At 45.1% G+C, this 18,758-nt stretch overlaps 1 protein-coding gene across 25 annotated transcripts in view; it reads right to left on the bottom strand.

The window, feature by feature from the left end:
* The window catches only part of CACNA1B (calcium voltage-gated channel subunit alpha1 B), a 314,217-nt gene that overhangs the window by 171,405 nt on the left and 124,054 nt on the right, over positions 1-18,758 (bottom strand). For all 25 annotated transcript variants that reach the window (XM_030000172.1, XM_030000169.1, XM_030000168.1 and 22 more), the window contains exon 7: positions 1,060-1,163. In XM_030000172.1, the coding sequence (XP_029856032.1) occupies positions 1,060-1,163 (104 nt within the window). The remainder of the gene's footprint in view (positions 1-1,059; positions 1,164-18,758) is intronic.

Raw genomic sequence — 18,758 nt, 5'->3', positions numbered from 1 at the left:
CCCCAGCAGGTGCTTTGAGGACAAGGATCCTTAACAAAATAATAAAATTGAGCATGAATCTGTTCTTTGGAAAACATTTTTCTTTCTCTAGTAACTTAAAGAGAAAGAGCAAAGGTGCAGCACTGAATGGCTTTTACCACTCAGCAGCATTAACTCATTTCTCTTTTCCTGTGCTGCCAAGAGCCAGAAATAAATCTACATCTATACAGATCTATATAATCTAGATCACCTGGATGGGCTAAGAAGAAACTGTGTGCAAAATGAGGTGCCAAAGTCTAAGAGCTTGAAAACCATTAAGATGAGTCAGGTTGTTAATTCCAGATCAAATTTCCACAGACGCTGTGGACATTCCAGCTAGGCTTCAAACTTGGCAGCTTGATCTCTACAATGTCCCAAACCTGAAACTCATATGCAACAAACACCAAATCCTTGGCTGACCCCCGGGGTTTGAACATCAAGAGACCCGTGTGTCCCCAAAATCCAGATATTATCTTAAACAGATAGAGATTTAAAAAAAAAAACAAAAAAAAAAACCAAACACAAAAGCAAACTACCACTACCAAAAAAACCCAACCCCTAAACAACAAAACAAAACAAAACCCTGAGATCTTTTAATTGCCTTTTGTTTGATCTTCCCCTTTCTCCATGCTGCAGTTACACCAAATGCATTATGAACACTTGATGTCCAGCTCCAGGACTTAAGTATACTGGCATCAGTGGTTCCTGATGGGTTTTCAAGACAATGCAGGGGTAAGTGCTGGGTGCAGAGGCCCAAGTCAGTATAATTACAGGGAGCTCACTCAACTCTTGTGTCTGTATTCAGAATCACCTCAATTAATGACTTTCCACCAGCCTATCCCCTATCCTATTGCTCTGTAGCCTTACAGAAATACCCCACTGCAAGGAAAGTACGGGGTAGGAAATGTGTGAAGGGGAACAACGTACAGTGTGATGTACCACCCCACCTTCTCTTTTTCAGCTACATCCTCCCACATTGCTAAAACCAATGTCCTCCCTTTTCATGTCCAGGCAGAGACAAATAGGTGATTAGTGTCTTACCCTGATAAGACACCCAGCACCAAGTTGAGCATGAAGAAAGAGCCAATGATGATGAGAGGGATGAAATAAAGCCAGTTCCAGGTATTTCCTGCAGCATCATTTGTCTGTAAGCAAAGAAAAAGGGAGAGAGAAAAACAAGTATTAATTCACCACAGAAACAAAATACCATACAGAAACTTCAGGGCAGAGGGCAGGGGAGATTCCCCTCAGATTTCCATACAGCTGTCCACCACTGATGTACTGGTTAGTTCTGTTATGTTCACCAGTTGAAATGCCAGGAGAAAGAACTGATGAACCAACCTGATTGTCCCACCGTCCACACCATGATTTGTCATCAGCTCCACTGAGAAGATTCATCTAATTCCACAGCTCCAGGCTGACCCTGCTGCAGGGCCAAAACATGCTTTTAAGTGACCTACCTCTGTGCAGGCTTTCTACACCAGCCTCCTCCTTCCTCACCTCAACTCTGACTTCTCATGTGCTGAGCATCAGTGTCATATTTACATCTGAATTGAGACACACACAACAACGGGAGGGAACCACAGCCTTCCGTTAATCTGTGCTGCAATTAAGGCAGAGCGTGGCACCATGCCCAGAATCTGTGCGTACACACAGAGCAGGAGAAGACAAGAAGTCTGCAAGAAAACGAGGCATCTTCAGAGTGATTGCAATTCCACATCTGCTTACTCAGCACTTTGGGCTTCTGTCATCAAAACCTGTCTGAAGCTCCCTGAGTAAGCAGCAGTCTAGATTAAGGGGAGGGAAGGGTGGTTTTAGTTTATGACAAAGTTTCTGCATTCATCAACCACAAGGGAGCTCTTTAAGGAACTGCTGAAAAGTAAAATGCCACATGGCCATTTACTGAAGCCAAGTGCTGAGAAAAATGCAAACTCTTCTTTTGTGAGTGAAGAATGCAGCAATTTGAGAATCTGATGTCAGGTGTAAGGGAGGGGAAAAAGGAAGCAAAAAGAAAAGACAAGACCCAAAGACATTCTCCTCCTCTTCCCTCCTCCTGCAGAGGGTAAAGAATAACATCAACACAGAGCTCACCTACCTGCCCAACCACAGAGGCTGGCAGAGAGACCACAGAGAAGTGCTCTCAAACACCAACTTGCAAAAAATGCATTCATTCTAACTGATATTGCTGCCTTTTATTTACTATCTGTGGTTGGTCACTATTCCCAATCATATTTGCAAGTGTAATTTTGCTTGCAGAAGGATTCATAGAAAGAAGTGCTTTAAATGTGCTTTATTTCAGCCATGCATGCACTTGATGCCACCTCGAAATGTCTCTGTGTAAGTAGAAGTCACCCAATAAACAAGCAAAACCAATGTGTGATGTGGGTGACCGATGTCATAACATTTCTTACAGGTAATAACATTTATAGCATTAATGCAAGTAAATACCTTCTGAGACATTTTTAATATGGTGCATATCTGCGCAAATTCTTCCCCAAGTAACATGCTCCGGATCAAACACATGACAAGCATTTCTCCAAATAGCAAATATCTTCAGAAATATCTATGTCAGTTGATCAGTGACTCACCCAAGAGGAACAGGGACTAACTAACCTCGCCACAAACCACACCTGCTAAAGGCAAAACCAGTGCGTGACAGACAAATGAAGCTGAAGAGAAAACAGGCTGGGAAAATGAGAGCAGAAAGACAGGGAAAACACTGTGCAGCCCAATCTCTCATTAGGGTTTTTTAATGCCTTTTGCAATACCTGTCATCCCATCCCAGCAGCGCCACTTCTTCGTTCACTGTTTTGTCTTTCCATTCCTCTCTCTCTACTTTTAGCTATTTCCTTTCCCTGTTCTGCACCGCATCCGTACAGACGGGTTCGGAGGAAATGAAGCACTGAGGACAAGTGCTTTTCCCCAACACTTAGGGAAAGTGCCTGGTACAGCCCCAGCCTGCTCTCCTGGGATTACCAGAGCGAAACCCATGTTTTTATATTTAGAGGCTGTTCTTCAATTCTCCTTTTGTCAACCGACTCATGCCTATGGCTGGAGCAAGCGTGTCCCATTCAGCAAGGCTGGGGACTGCCGTCAGCCAGGCAAGGGGGGCTGGAGAGCCAGCCCACAAGGAAGAGCTGGAGGAAGGGAACAGATGGAAGAAGGGAAACCACATAAACATGCAAAGAGAGTGCAGCAGGTTCATTGCTGCCAAATGATCGTTTATCATTTATTTATTCATTTGAAGCCCAAACTTGGCGACAGATCCACAATTCCATGCCACGATCAAAGCCCTTAAAAATGAAATGTGCTGAAATACGACTAATTAACCACCCTCCTCTCAGCATTTGCTAGACTACCTTATGCTCAGGGCAGGGCAGGGACTCGCTCTGTTTGCTCTGCCTCGCACACAGAGATCCAGGACAAACTAGAGGGCAAAACGCCGGGCAAAAGGGTCAACAGAAAACCTCTCCCAAGAAAGCAGAGCCTTCACAGACGTGCAACATCTTTCTCAGTGCTCCCAAGCGTGCTTGAACCCAATCACAGTTTATGGCACCGGCTCTGCCATGCTGAGATGCTTTAATGAATCAAACCTGTTTGCTGCCAGGAAAACCGAACTCCTGTCCTCCAGGGAGAGCCCCCAGAGTCCCGCAGGCACCCCTGCCTGCGCTGAGCAGAGGAGGCAGCCCTCCGCCCATACAGCCACTGGGGCTTGGGCTGTGGCTCAGCTCCAGCCTTGCTCATTAAGCAGGATGAGCCAAGAGATCAAATCAATTTTTATGTTCCAGCTAAAACATTTCACTGGTGTAATGCCTGGCTGACTGTCAGTGCTACTTGATCCTAACCACAGGTCTAACACGACAGGGAAGAAGGAGAAATGAAATACTTGTCACGATGTGCCAGAATTACATCCAAATACAGTAAGGGCTTACAGGAGGGCTCCCTCACTGCTCAGGAGCCAAGGAACCCACTGGTTCGCAACAGCTGCAGGGCTCTTCACAAGCACCCCCTGAACAGTGCCCACACGAAGCTGAAGCCTTGCTCCAAGAATGCCTGGGCACCAGCATCAGACAGCTCATGTGTCTTAAACTTGACAGCACAAGACTCCTACAGGCAAGGTGCTGCACAGCGGGAAACTGAGGCACGGGAAATCTAAGGGACACTTTCAGGGTCACAGTGGAGAACCAGAGATCTGTACCTCAGGCGTCTAAAGCCCATACAAACTGTCCAGCCCCTGGAGTGCTCTTCCCAACAAGCCCAGCTGCCATGGCTCCCTCTGCCTAACCTCTGCTTAGCTCCAAGCTGCTTCCACCCCCTGATCTGGCACTTGTATCAAGAGGTACCCACCATGCCTATTCACAGCTGGTGCCTCCTTTTCCCTTTTTCTTTTTTCTTTTTTTTTTTTTTTCACCTTTCTTTCTGAAAGTCTAACCTAAATCCCCAACAGCATCCTTCTAGCCTCTTTCATGTGACTCTGCTTCATCATCCACCCCGGAGCCTGATGCCACTGCTCAGCAGGAGAGCCCAGGTTGCAGCTGAATGCCAAAGGACAACATTTATATGTTGAGTCTCTGCACAGTTGGCTTTAAGCACCTAGGGGCTCTCTCCTCCCTTTCACGCAGCACTGAGCATATTGCCAGCATCCCCAAGCAGTGCCAGCACGGCCACCTCTCTACAGAGATAGGTGGGTGAATACTCTCATCTATAACAAATGCAGAAGCTAAACGGCTTCTGTCATGCAGGGAGATTAATGTCCTGAGCTCCCAATAAAGCCAAAGAGAACGGAGTGTCCTCCAGCAAAGCACAAGATACTTCCCATAACCAAGCCTTTTGTGACTTGTCCAACACCAGAGAAAGGCCAGTATTAACACTCACTTTTGTCTCAGACACAGAGAGCCATTAGGCCACTGCTTCATTATGTTAACAAGATGGCAGCTGCATCTGATTATTAATTCATTTAAAGATATGTTTTGAAACAATTGACTTGAAAGCAGCCTACTGCTGCTTGCAATGTGCTGCAGAGACCAAAAATGCTTTTCTATTACCTTTCATCTTCCTTTCTGCAGCCCTAGCCATGGCCCATGTTCCTAGTGCACATGGGGAGGCAGAGCCCTTGTGCCTGGCTGCCCTGAGATGAGTTTCTCATGTTGCTGGAGCTTCTTGCTGCTGCAAGACCAGAAGCAGCTTTGCTCCAGCCAGTCCCATCCCATCACCATGAAATGGTCAGCAAAGCCCTGCTTGCTCCGACATCCTTCTCCCAGCCCATCCCCATCCCAGCAGCACAACGCCAGCATCCTGGGAACCCTGCCTACTTTCAGCTCGGTGCTCCCTGTGGCTGGGGCATCACCAGAGGAGTCTTGCAGCCTGCCAGCCTCACGGCCGAATCCCACATGCTGCTGCCTTCACACAGGGCTGATCAAAGGGAGCAGGAGCTGGTTTGGTAGGGGAAGGAGCATGTAAATACTCCACAGCGCTTCCTTGACAGCAAGGCTTCCATCAGCAGTGGGGAGTTATTGGGAAAACTATGACAGCCCCTGCAGAAAAAAGACCCAGCAGCCCCCAAGGAAGGGAAACCTGAGCAGTTTCTACCAGGGTTGCTTGATCACAGTTTGCATCAGTGATGAGATCCTGGTTCTGCAATCCCAACATAACAAACACACAATTAAGTGAAATTTGGTTTACACGCAGCCTCATGAACAGGCAAGTGACTGCCTCTGTTCAACGGGTGGCAAATCTTAGGTTTTGGGAGGTTTACAGACTGCAAATTAGACCAAGTCAAACACAGAATAATCCCCAAAACCCTGCCCCTCTCTTTTCTCTAAGCAGACAGCACAGCTGCTCACAAACTCCCACTCTCCTCCAGCTTCTGCAACACAATCTAAATCTATATTTCATGTGGCGAGAGGGATAGGGGATTTCCATGTACCTAGGCGTGTGTGCCACTGACCAGCAGCCAGCAAATTGGCATACTAAGGCCGTGCCCCAAGCGTCAATCTGAGACCTGATGGATCTGCAACCCAAAGCTGACAGCTTCTCCTAGCTGGTGCAAACAGATGACCTGCCACCACTCTGCACTGCCCACAACCCCATTCAGCGCATGCCAAGGACCAAGCGAGCCAGGTAGTAATAGCACATGTTTAAATAACTTATTCAAATAACCTATTAAACATGGCTGAACCTGATTAAATCCTCTTGGACAACACAAAAGCAGCAGAAGAACAAAGACCTTTGCCATAGGAAAGTGCTGGCTAGTGCATGGCAGGGACTGGATACCCTGATTGGAGACTGTTGTGCTGCAATGAACTTAAGCAAAAAAAAAATCTCGCATTTCAGCTCCTGATTTCCAAGTTTCTAATCAAAACACCATCATTCTCTTTGCCCTTCTCCCAAAATCATTTCTGTCTCCACTTGCAGTCCCTTTATTGCTGTACTGGGAGGAAGAGAGAGAGATCAGGAATGTCCACACACAAGGCTACACCAGGACAACTCTTATCAGCACAGACCCACATGTGAACACACTGACTTTATGGTAAGCCTATAATTAATATAAATTATACAGACTTCCTGATGACTTTGACTTGCACAGGGAGCTGCTGCACACGGTAGGATGTCAGTGCAGGCCAGCTGCCGGGCACTGCCCATGCAGGGGGGACTAACCCTCCATGGCAGACCCCCTTCTGCACCTGCACCTCCGTGGGTACAGTCACCACAATGCAAACTCACTCCTGCTCACAGCTGGAGCTAAGGAAACACACTCCAAGCTTCATGGCTCAGGGTCGAATTCCCTTTTGCTACTACTGTGGTTGGCAGGCACCTCTCGAAGAGAGTAGCTGTGCAGCAGCCTTCCCCAGAGCTTCTCTGCCAGCACCTAAAGGCAGCCAAAATGCCTTTATAGGTGTTCTTCTGTTGATTTTGGAGCTTTAAATGAGACCTTAAGGGCAGCATCTGCAGAAATGTAAAGTCACAGACCATCCTCCCATGTACCAGCACCAATCTGAGTAACAAATCCCAGAACAAGGTCTAGGCTGGTCCTGCCAGCAGATCTCCAGCTAGTGTTCCCTGGCTGCACAAAGATGCTGCTTTGGGCTCTCAAGCTGTTAGAAACCCATTTAGATTTAACAGTTACTCCGCTTTTTTACCAGTAGAGCAACAAAACAACGCTGTTTGCCTCTGAAGAAGGAGCCATTCTGCTGCTTACACTTAAAGTTTCTTCTTTCAGCCACTTTTGACAGGAGCAGCAACCCTGAGGCGATTGCCCCGGATTTCCAAGGAAGAAATTCTGCCACCACTTTGCTCAGCACATTGTCCATCGATGTGAAAAACAAGCAATTAATGGGCTAACATGTAATCCTTTTGAAATGTTTCCAGAGTGGGTTTCAATAAAGAAGGGATCTAATTTGACAGATACAGCCAAAGCTGAAACACCACAGACCATTAGTTCTTTACTATGTTTTTAATCAAAATGTATAGTACACCTAGAGTTTACTCACTTTAATCTAATCAATGGCAGAGCCTGACTTATTTGGGGCAATTAAAGTGTAATCTTCCCTCGGATAAGTGCTTTTGCATTGAAGAGTACTCTCAGCTGTCTTCAAGAGATGAACTCTTTTACCCTTCATCTGATTTTTCACAATTCACTCCTCGCTACTTCTGTTAATTAGTGACGCTATTTATGGTTGATTTATTTCTATCTGTTCCTATTCTTAGGATTAGGTGAACACAGAAATTACTAAGAACAAAATAAAAAATATTAAAAGCATGTACAATGAGCACATGGAGCCCCACTTTACCCAGCACATTTTCTCTAGGCACTAAGTAACTCTCTGTCATGGTTTAACCCCCGCTGGCAATTAAGCATCACACAGCCGCTTGCTCGCTCCCCCCCCACAGTGGCATGGAGAAGAGAATCGGGGGCGGGGGGGGGAGGAAAAAAAAAGTAAAACTCATGGGCTGAGATAAAGACAGTTTAATAAGACAGAAAAGGAAGGGAAAATAATAATAATAAAAATAATAATAAGAGAATATACAAAGCAAGTGATGCACAATACAATTGCTCACCACCTGCTGACCTGGTGCCCAGCCAATCCTTGAGCCGTGGTGTCCCCCGGACAACTTTCCCAGTTTATATACTGGGCATGATGTCATATGGTATGGAATATCCCTTTGGCTCATTTGGGTCAGCTGTCCTGGCTGTGTCCCCTCCCAGCTTCTTGTGCACCCCCAGCCTCTGCTGGCAGGGCAATATAAGAAGCTGATAAGTCCTTGACTTAGTATAAACACGGCTTAGCAACAACTAAAGCATCAGTGTGTTACCAACATTCTTCTCATCCTAAATCCAAAATACAGCACTATACCAACTACTAGGAAGAAAATTAAATTTATTCCAGGACACTCGCACTGAGCTCTTCATCAGAGACAGACAGACCTTGCACAAGAAAGTATGATGGCAGGGAACCCAAATTTGCTGAGAAAAGCCATTTTGAGCTCAATCTGTGGAGTCAGTGATGACCTACTCTATTCACAAAATAGTCACAGACTCAAATTTAAACCAGTCACTTCTCTGAGATTCTACATAGTCCACATTACCATAATATCCCAAAGTGTCAATCTTCAATTCTGGTAAGTGCAAAGTGCTTTCACAGATGGAGAATGAGGTATACAGGCTTCACATGAACTTAATAGGTTCAAGACCAAATCTAAGTTGCATCTGAAGTCCCTGAATGCATAGCTGTGCTCAAGCATAAGCTTTGCCTATTCTAGTTAAGAAATATTCGTTATTACGTGCACTGTATTTGTAAGCAAAATCCCTCGTGGAAAGTCTGGACCCCATTCTGCTGAAAACCCTGGAGAATGTACCTCTGCCCCAAAATCCAACCTGGTGGAGTGTAGGCCAATATATTTGTCAGATTAGAGCACGAGACACTTGGCTTCCCCCTTAAAAAGATATTCTCAAGCCTAGAATCTAGCAGGACATTGAATAACTTTATTGTATTTCAGGTTTTATTTTAAACAAAAATGACCACAAAAGGGCACTGGAGGGATTTGCATAAACTTCTTAAAATATTGCAACCTTCAGAAATAAGTCCAGGGGTCTAGGAGATAAAGAAGGGGCCTCAGTCTCCCATCAATAACATATTGGGAATTGCTGAGGAGGACTACAGCATCTTCCTCACCTTCCCGAGAAAGTCATACCTTAACATCTCATTCAGTAGAGCTGTGAAATATTTTTTCTCTATTTCATTTATTCAGTTACCAAAAAGGTATTAAAATTTATTACTTTTCAAAAATATTCATTTTTCTTCTTTTTTTCCTACCTTTTTTCCCCAACATCTCTTTGGATCAATTGAAAACAGAACAAGAAGAAAAAAAGAAATACATTTTTTTAAAAGGCTTTCATGTTTTAAGTCTCACATAGCCTTTTTCACACAGAAACACCACCAGGCCCTGCACTGAGGAAGTCTATTGCTATCCCCAGCTTTACAGAAGGTGAAATTGGGTCACAGCCAGGTGAAAGGAGAGCTGCTTCCACACTTCCCAGCAGACCAGCAAGAGAAGTCCCATCTCTCAAGTCCTGACCCAGTGTGCTGGCTTATACGAAATACCAGAATCTGAAAAAAAGCCCCCCCCCGCCCAGTTCCAGTTTAAATACAACCTTGGCACAAATTCAGTCCAATAACTTTGGTTACTGACTTTCAGATGTTATGGTCCATTTGCACAGAGCATCTGGTGTTCAGCTCTGCAGGGACATGACAGCCGGCGATGGGGGAGTGCTGGCAATTGACCCTTCTGAGCAAAATTAAATTGGCAGAGAGGTGCATTTCCGATTGATGCTTAGGGGTTGTACCAGCCACGGGAGGGAGATGACAGAGCACCTGCCTGGTGTGCTCATCTGTGTGAAGAATAAAACTAGAATGGGTTGGTTAATGAAATTAGTGGTCAGCCCAAATCACACTCCCACACGTGCTGCGTACTGCGTGACAGGGTTGGATTGGGGTTCAAATACCCGCCTTGAACTTCCCTCCATCTGGGCTCAGTGAGTTCAGGTCATTCAGAGCAGGTGCCCTTGTATGTAGAGGGGGTGAATTAAAATACAAGAGCCCCAGCGCAGCAAGTTGCAGGGAAATTTGGGGTCAGGCTTAAACACTGCTTCTTGTGGTTTTATCTGCTTATGTGTGCTTTGAGGAAAACTCCTTAGCTGGAGGTTTCCACAGGTGGCCATATGATGGCCAGGATCTCAGGAAGCCCTAAGGTCCATATGAGGTCCACTTAACAACTCAAGATTGGAGGATCTCCTGATGTCCTCCTACAGCATGTTATAATTGTGCCTCCTGTGCCTTTATGCTAGGTCCCAAGCACATTTTGGACACCAGGAAAGATTTCATGGTAGAGGATGTGTTTTATGGGGGCCCTTTTGGATGGGGTATACTGTTGTCTTGAGGACCAGCAGTTGTAAGAAAAGCATTCAGAGTGCCCACTGGCCTCTGCACTCCTTTTCACATCGAACCTTGGCCAAAGGCAATCAAGTCCTGGGTTTACACCTGCTCAGACTGAACTCTCTGGGAAGAGGCACTCTAAACTCCTGGCACATTTACACTCAAATCAGTGTTTCTGAGAAGATCCTCTCTCTTCACAAAAGGTCTTTGAGTTACTCCGCTCTCCCTTTTTACCTTCGGGATAGAGGTCAGTCCACTGCTGTAATAACAATCCACCTCGTTCAAATCCCCCAGTTACTCCTCAGATCCATCCATAACTCCTGGTTCCCAAGTGGACATCAGATGAAAAATACCTGAAAATCCTTTGAGTCCCATGACACTAAAATTGATGATGTTTTGAAACAAAGATAATCCTTCTGCTCCCAAAAGCAAAGTCACTTGCAACCAGCCCCACAGCCACTTGCTGTTTAGAGAAGCAGAACACAGAGCTGCTCACTACCAGAATCAAAATCAAATCCAGAGTATCTCACATCCTGCAAACCAAAAACAAACTACTCCTGGCCTGAGACCACACACAACCAACCTCTACCACAGACTCCAAAAGCCTTGGCAGCACCAGCTATGGATACGGGGTGAGACACCAGGACTGGCATTAGCTCTTATCCCCTTGGACCAAGAGCCCAGCTGAATCTGCAACAAGCTTGGGGTGCTAAAGATAAAGCATCCGTTTGGTGGTGTTGGCATAAGAGCCTATCCGGGGCAGGAGAACGCAAAAGGCAACACCGTTCAATGCAGTGGCAACTCATACCTGAGCAGAAGGCAAGGGGGGGGGGGAGTTTGATTTCAGAAAATCACCCTGAAAGCATAACTTAATTTGCATTCATTTATCACTTTATATTCTCAGAAGCCGCTGTCTTACTGTCACTGCCTTTAACATCACACCAGTCCCAATAATTGGGAAAGGTGCTTTTTTTACCCCTCTAAACACACCTAAAGCAGGAAATGCTGTAGCAGTCCTGCCTGCCCTGTGCTTTCACACCAGACAGCGGTGCCTATCCATGCCATGCAGCAGCACAGCTCTGAGGAAGTCCTGCCCGATGTTCTGCTAGAGAAAACACTGTTTTCCAGACTGAGCCAGTGCTCTGCAGAGTTGATAATGCAGATCTTGTTGCTTCTCCATAGGGCTGGTTATCCTTTGCACTGACATGGCCGTTCTGCTTCCATCCAGCCCCAGAGCTATCCCCCTCTACCTGCTCGTCCCCGCACCCTGCGGGGCTGCCCTGACACCCAGAGGTCCCAAAACAACAGCCACAGCACGTTTGAAAATCAAATGCACAGCACTCAGGCAACAAGTGTGATACATGTGCCTTATGCTTCCCCAGTGGAGATACAGGTACCCTCAACATAAGGTGAACGACTCTACCCAAATCACAAACCAGAATGATGTGCATCCTCTGTTCCAGGAAGAGAAATACCTTTCACATAGTGGGCAGTAAAAAGAGAGAGGGAAAGGCAGCTCAAGAGATATCTTCACAACATCAAACAAGAGAGCAAAGCTCCTATCATTTTCTGTGGGGCAGGAAATACAGGTGGAAGCCTCAAGCAGAGGAGATCATTGTTTAAAAAAGGAAAAATAAATACATACAAAACGAAAAATAAATACATACACCTAGAATATTAGCCCTTGGTTTTTGATACTTTAGGATTCAAATTTTCTAGCTTTTGTTTCCAATGACAAGAGTTAGTCCCAAATAATAGAGGAAGGGAGCTATAATTCTCTTGAACACATAAATCCAGGAGCTGGGCTTTCAGAGGAAAGCATCCAAACACGTAAAATCAACCCAAATACCAGAAGAGTCTCAGTATAATCCTAGAAGCTGGCAGCATTTTAATTTTGCAATACTGCTAGCCATGTATGAACATGTTTTAACTATAGTCGTTGCATGCAGTAATAATGTTAATTCAGCCAAGCTTAAACAGAAGCAAATCCTTCCCTTTGTTTCTCCCCTTCTCCAGCCTTACAGAGCTGGGGAGACTGAAAAAGCAAAAATGCTGATGTTTTATGCCTTGATCTGAAGGCTTATGGCACCAATAAATCAATATGTAAATATGCTAACAGGATTTCTTGATAAAAAATTCATTCTTTCCCAGCTAGTGTGGACTTATTCAGCTGCTTTATTCATGAGCGTGCTTGCCTGCCTGGCACTGGGAAAGCTCTTTCACTGTCAAAAATTACAGGCTGGCCAAGGGACTCTACCCATTTTTTTAATAATCTCTCCTCCCCTTTCTTTTATTTTTAAACAGCTGCGGACTTTAATTACGGATGTAAACTTGGTCTAGGCAATTCCTATTGGGAACAGGTAATGCACATTCACCATAAGGAAGGTCAGACCTATAAGTGGAGGTACTTGGGAGAAAGCATTATCCCAGCAAACACACAACCAGCCACCCCATGAACTCCACTGGGCAGTTATGGCACTGAAGCTGTCTGGAACATGCATTTCACATACGTGAGCACCTTCTGTAAGGTCGCACAGCAAGTTAAAGGCACAAAGATGAACAGAGTCCAGAAAGACCAAAGCTGTAACCAGAGGCATCCACATGCATCTCATGGGCTAGCTGCAACCCCAAAACCTTTTGTTTGGCTAGGAGTCTTTAGCTGTGACAGCAGACCAAGGCACTGCCTTGCTGATGACCACAGTGCTCAGCCCACAGGTCACCCAGCAGTGCCATAGGGGCATCTGCACCAGGCCAGACCCATTTATCTCAGCACCCTCAAAAGCAATGTCTAACAAAGAGCAAACCTTCCCTACCTGCATTCAATATTCATCATAAATCTAAAAGCGAAATAGCTAGCAAGACCAAGTAATTCAAATAGTTTCACCTAAATGTAACTCAAACTGAGATGCTAAGGGGGCAGCCAACTCATCCAGCAAAACTCCAAGATACTCTAAGATTCAAACCAGCACTACAGGTGCCTCACATATTTATCTTCAAGTTTCTTTTCTCTGAGCACACAACCAAGTTCTGTTTTCTGCAAAGGCAGAGAGAGCACTGCAGGTCCCCGCACAAGGTTAGCACAGAGGCTGTTGGGGTTGGGTTGTGCAGAGTTTGAGGAAGGGTCACGCCTGAAAAACAGGCACTGCTTTTAAGTTTGAAATTCTTGGAAAGCCAGAGTGCTTTACATGTCATTCATTGCTTGAGAAGACTCATGTGTAAGTCAAGTTACACTTAGAATAAATTCAGTGCTCTCTTGATGTTTTTTCTTATACTGCAAAGCTAACCAACAAGGCTTCACATATCTGCTATCTTTCACTGAAGAGCCAAAGCTGTCCCCAGGTGAACTCCTAAAGTCAAAAGGAGGGAGAAATACACTTATGTATACACATAGACACACATATTTAGAGCTCTGTTCAGTTTGGTTGCTCATGGATACATGTGATATTTAGATAAGGATTAGGATGCATTCAGACCAAAACATAGGTTTTGTTGTTCTAGTGAGTAGATGCAGAATAAACTTTTACTCCCACTCAGCAGCCCCTGTGGCCTGCAGCCCCTAAGTCAGCAAGACAGAGCCAGTCACATGGACCGATTCCCAGAACACTGAAACAATCCAATACTCAATTTTCTGACTTTGAACATAGGAAATTGTGGGTCAGTGCCCAAAATCATTGTAGATAATAACAATCCTAAGAATAACGCGCAGGCTTCCTCATCATCTTAAATGCAGATCTGGATCCTTCCTGATTTTCCCTCTAAACATTGCCGGCAAAAGCTTCCCAAGAAATTCTCAATAGCAGAAAACTGTTTAAATTAATTACAGTCTTGATTCCATTGTATAAAATTACAACAATGGCTATTACATGCATGCTTTCTTCAGCAGAGGATTGGGATTGAGCAGAGTATTGATCTATTTAGGTTAGGCCACCCTCTCATTTTGTCTTCTAATGAGACTACCTCCAGGAGTACAGCTTCTCTAGTTAATTATAAGCAGAAAATATCATTTTAGATACATCTACAGCTCACAGAACTAGCTGGAGCTAGTCGCACAAACTTCAGAGCACGGCAAAGCTCCCAAGTCCAACAGTCCTTTGTCAATGCAAACCCTACTTCTCAGGCCTGGAGTCCAAAGCTATTTTATCACTACCATTTTCCTGTTTCAGACAAAACAAAAAACAGTTGGTCATGATCCTCTCAGCTCCATCTAAAGGTATTTCACAAGATTTCATGAAGACATTTTAAATAGAAAAGGACTGTCTGCTACGGGGCAGGGGGGGGGGCCGAAGAGATTTTTCTTAACCACAAGCCTTGCACAATTGTTCCAAATTTGAATGAAAACTGCCTGTGAAATTCCAAATTTAAGTGTGAAAATATTTACTATAGTGTAAATTCATTAAGTCTGCAGAAAATTGTGAGACTAGCCAGAGCTGCTCTTCTCCAAATTCCAAGAGTCTTTGCTGGGAGGGACAGTGCCGAACAATAAAAGGTTTTGCCACAAACCAAGCTAATAAACAAACTAACCCTAAAATAAGCAGGTATACCCAGCTTTTTGTGTTGTGTTGATGAGCAGGTGACTTAACTGTTATTAAAACACAGTATCAAATGCTTCAAGTTGCACCTGCACTGTTAAGGAAACATGTGGTCCAAAAAATGGGAACTATCCACTTTTTTCTCTTGGCTTCCTCTCATGCCATATGGAGCAGCTGTGCAAGCGCTGGTCTCTACTACTGGAAGATTTCACCATGTTGCAGTCTGTGTCTATAATTACTCCCTGACCCTGTGAGGAGCTGACCTCTGGCCAGCGAGCTCGATGGCTGCTATCAGCATGGCTACAGCACTACAAGCTCTGCACAGGATAATGGCTCCAAATTTACCTGCTTCTCTGTTCACAAATAAACAAGCAAATATTTTTAATCCAGCTAGATGACAAGTGGTACTTCCACCATAACAGCCAATGCAAGTTCTCCAGCTGCTTGGGCTGTACCCTGAGCTCCTACATGGCTACAAACCCATGCAGATGAACTCTTTCACTTTTGCATGACTTTTCAGTCTGGACACTAGGCAAGGTGACTTTGACCTAGAGTTTCTCTTGTTTCATGAGCAGTTATCCTGCTTTACACAGTTACTGGGCAATTTTCTTCCTGCAAGGGATTTGCAGAGCGTTTGCTGGATTTTGGCACAAAGGACACAAGAAAGAATAAGAAGATGTTGCTGGAAAAAAATATCTGGATTAAAAATTTCCTATGAAAGTCTCTACAGCACTGGGAATTTTATCTGTTGGAGGAAAGGCAGGTTGCCCAGAGAGGCTATGGATGCCCCATCCCTGGAAACATTCGAGGCCAGGTTGGATGGGGCTCTGAGCAACCTGATCTAGCGGAAGATGTCCCTGCTCACTGCAGGGAGGTTGGACTAGATGACCTTTAAAGGTGCCTTCCAACACAAGCCATCCCGTAATTCTATAAAAGGAAGGAAGGAGGCTTGAATGTCACCAGTGCTGACCCTGAAGGCAGGCAAAAGAGAACGATGGCACCTTCTGCCAAAGAGCAGCTTCAACTTGCACCTTGTTGTAGGACCTTCATGACACATGCCAACACACTGACCACAGACGGACCTCTACCCAAGCAGACTGTTCCCTGTCTTCTCTGCTGTTGACACAACCCAGAAAACAGCCCTGATGGCACCCACCTGTGGAGTCCCTTAGCCCAGCACCGCCTGAGCTGCCTTGCACCCACACACAAAGCATCCCACTCATCCCACCACCAAGTTGCCCAGATACAACACCACACCAATACACCAACAATGTACCCGTTAAAGCAGCTTGCCTTTGCTCCTCCCATGTACCCCAGGGCACGTGGTCTGTAGATTAAAGGGCAAAGACTTTCTCCCAGAGCCCACACGCAGCCAGTCTCTTCTGTCAGAGAACAGAAGGTTCTACCTACAGCCGCAGGTATTTTGGGTTGCCGTAGGAACTACAAGAGCAAAAAAAGTCTTCACTTTTGGTTTTCTTAGAAGTGTTCTGTTATTCTTTTCCACTCCAACCCCCAGGTGCAGCAGTCATGGCATAAGCAGACTGGCATACTTCTGAAAGCATGCAGCTGCCTTTTTCATCCTGTGTAGGAAAGCAATTGCTGGGCATGTAAGAGAGCTGCTTGTACCCTCGATGCTATAATGTTGTCAAGCTGCAAGTTAATTTTTTCAGCTGGAGTTTTTACTTCTTGGCAAGCACTGATGATTAAGCTGTTGTTTGGAGAGATTTTCATTTCTTTTCAGAGAGCAATTGCTCTGTTGAAGGGGCTTTTTAAGTTTGTATGATATATGTCACTCTCCTGCTGTATATCTTAAATGTCTCCTATTAAACCTGGAGGTGGCCGCCCCACAGTCATTTTGAGTATACCTTTACTGAGACATTAAATAAAATGCAGAAGATTCAGCGAGGCACTTAAACTCTTGCTCAGCTTTACACATTTGCTCAAGTACTTTTCCGAACAGGGTAATTTGCTGAATCAGGGCTGAAATGTTCCAACCCTTTTAGCCTTAAAGAGAATGTCCATGCGGGCACAGGGTCAAACAGTCTGTGTTTCGAGACAGATGGAGACCCAGGCATGGTCAGAGACATGCATCGCACCCATCTTGGCACCTAAATATTTCAAAGCCATTTTAGCCTTAGACATGCTCCACATATTCTATTACAGTATCTTTGGATTTCTGCAAAACCTTCCAGATGAGGAAGTATACGAAGCCTGCCATGCAGTAACACTGCATCCCTAAAAGATCTGGGAGTTGAGCCCTTTGGCAAATGGGCCCAATGGCCCTCCAAAATCCAGAAGGAAAGCATGAATAAATGGATATCAGCCAAGGCAGAATTTAGACTGGTATAAGATTGTTGTACTGACAGCTCATCATTCCACACAGGATCCATCAGTTGTACAGATTCCTCCATTTACCACGTGCTTTTCTCTCACAGGGGCCAGCAGAGCAGTTCAGCTAGGCAGGAGAAACTTGTGATGCTTGTTCAGTGATCTCCAAGGGATTTTTCAGCTGAACTACAAGTCTGCTGAACACACCAATTTATTATACTGCTATATTATATATATCTGACATGGTCTCATTAGTAGCAAATATGTTACTGCAAACCCTGTTGTGAGGCTTCTCTCTGGGGAAAAAGGAGATGAAAAATCCAGTCCACCTTCCACTCAAGAGCGAGATGCTCAGGACAGTTTGGGCATGGAGCTCTAGGGAGGGTTTTGAGGCATGGAGAAGTTTGGTTATTTTTATGCTGCTAGAATTCTGCCTGGCAGCAGGGCACAAGTCGTAGGCAATTCTGTTTACACAAGAATTTTTGAAACTTAGGAAAGATGCTGAGAGCTACATGACTGTCACACACAAGTGATAATGATAATCTAAATGAATGAACTTTGACCTAAAAGACTCCTTTTTCTACATAATAATAAACCTCCCTGCCACTCAAGCAAAATACATGTCATAACAACACAGTGGGATGGAGCAGGCCTAAAACCAGCAGGAAAAAAGAGTGAAATCCACACCTCTATAACCAGCTGGAAGAAGGTCTACACATCAACCCATTCAAGACATCAGAAGAGGTATAAATGGAACATGGGCAGTGCACAGGCCACATGCAGGCTCTCTCTGTTGGGATGGGTTTCACATATGGCGAGGCTCCAGCCAGAACTTCCAACATAGTTTTGTGCTCAAGTTAATAGTTTGGCTGATATGTTCTGTGCTTTTCTTGCAAGGGCTTTGTCATCCCTAAGTCAGTCCCTGTCTTCTGCAGACTTCCAGTACCAGTTCTGCAGAAGCACCAATCCATAGTCTAGGCTCTTCACGTCTCGCCCAGCTATTCACTGTCGCACCGATCCTGCACTCAGAGCTGCTGCTAGGCTCTTGGCTGCCTGCTCCTAATCCTGCCATTGCTGCCCAACTTTCCTGTAAGTGATTAGTGATACTGAAACACAAGAAATCAACATTAGCCCCACAGCAGCAGCAAGAGACTGGGAATTATCTATCACCTTTGTGTGCATATATAAGATGGCTGATTCCTATTAGCAAATTAAAGTCATCCTAACTCAATAGTGAATACAATTTAACACTAATAACATTAGGGCATTTTCTCTTCTTTATGAAACTGCAGGGAGAAAGAGAACACAATTACATCCATGCAGCACCTAACACAGCATGGGAGCTCAGCTCCCATCTCCATCATGAGTGCACGACACCAGCGCATTACACGTGCACTGCTGGCTCCGTAACGCAGCGCCTGGTCCCAGGCATCTCCCTTGGCACTCTGCA

The sequence above is a fragment of the Aquila chrysaetos genome, chromosome 24 (assembly GCF_900496995.4).
Source record: "Aquila chrysaetos chrysaetos chromosome 24, bAquChr1.4, whole genome shotgun sequence".
Taxonomy (NCBI): Eukaryota; Metazoa; Chordata; class Aves; order Accipitriformes; family Accipitridae; genus Aquila; species Aquila chrysaetos.
Note: the sequence above shows the minus strand (reverse complement) of the source record. Positions and strands in the feature narration are given on the sequence as shown.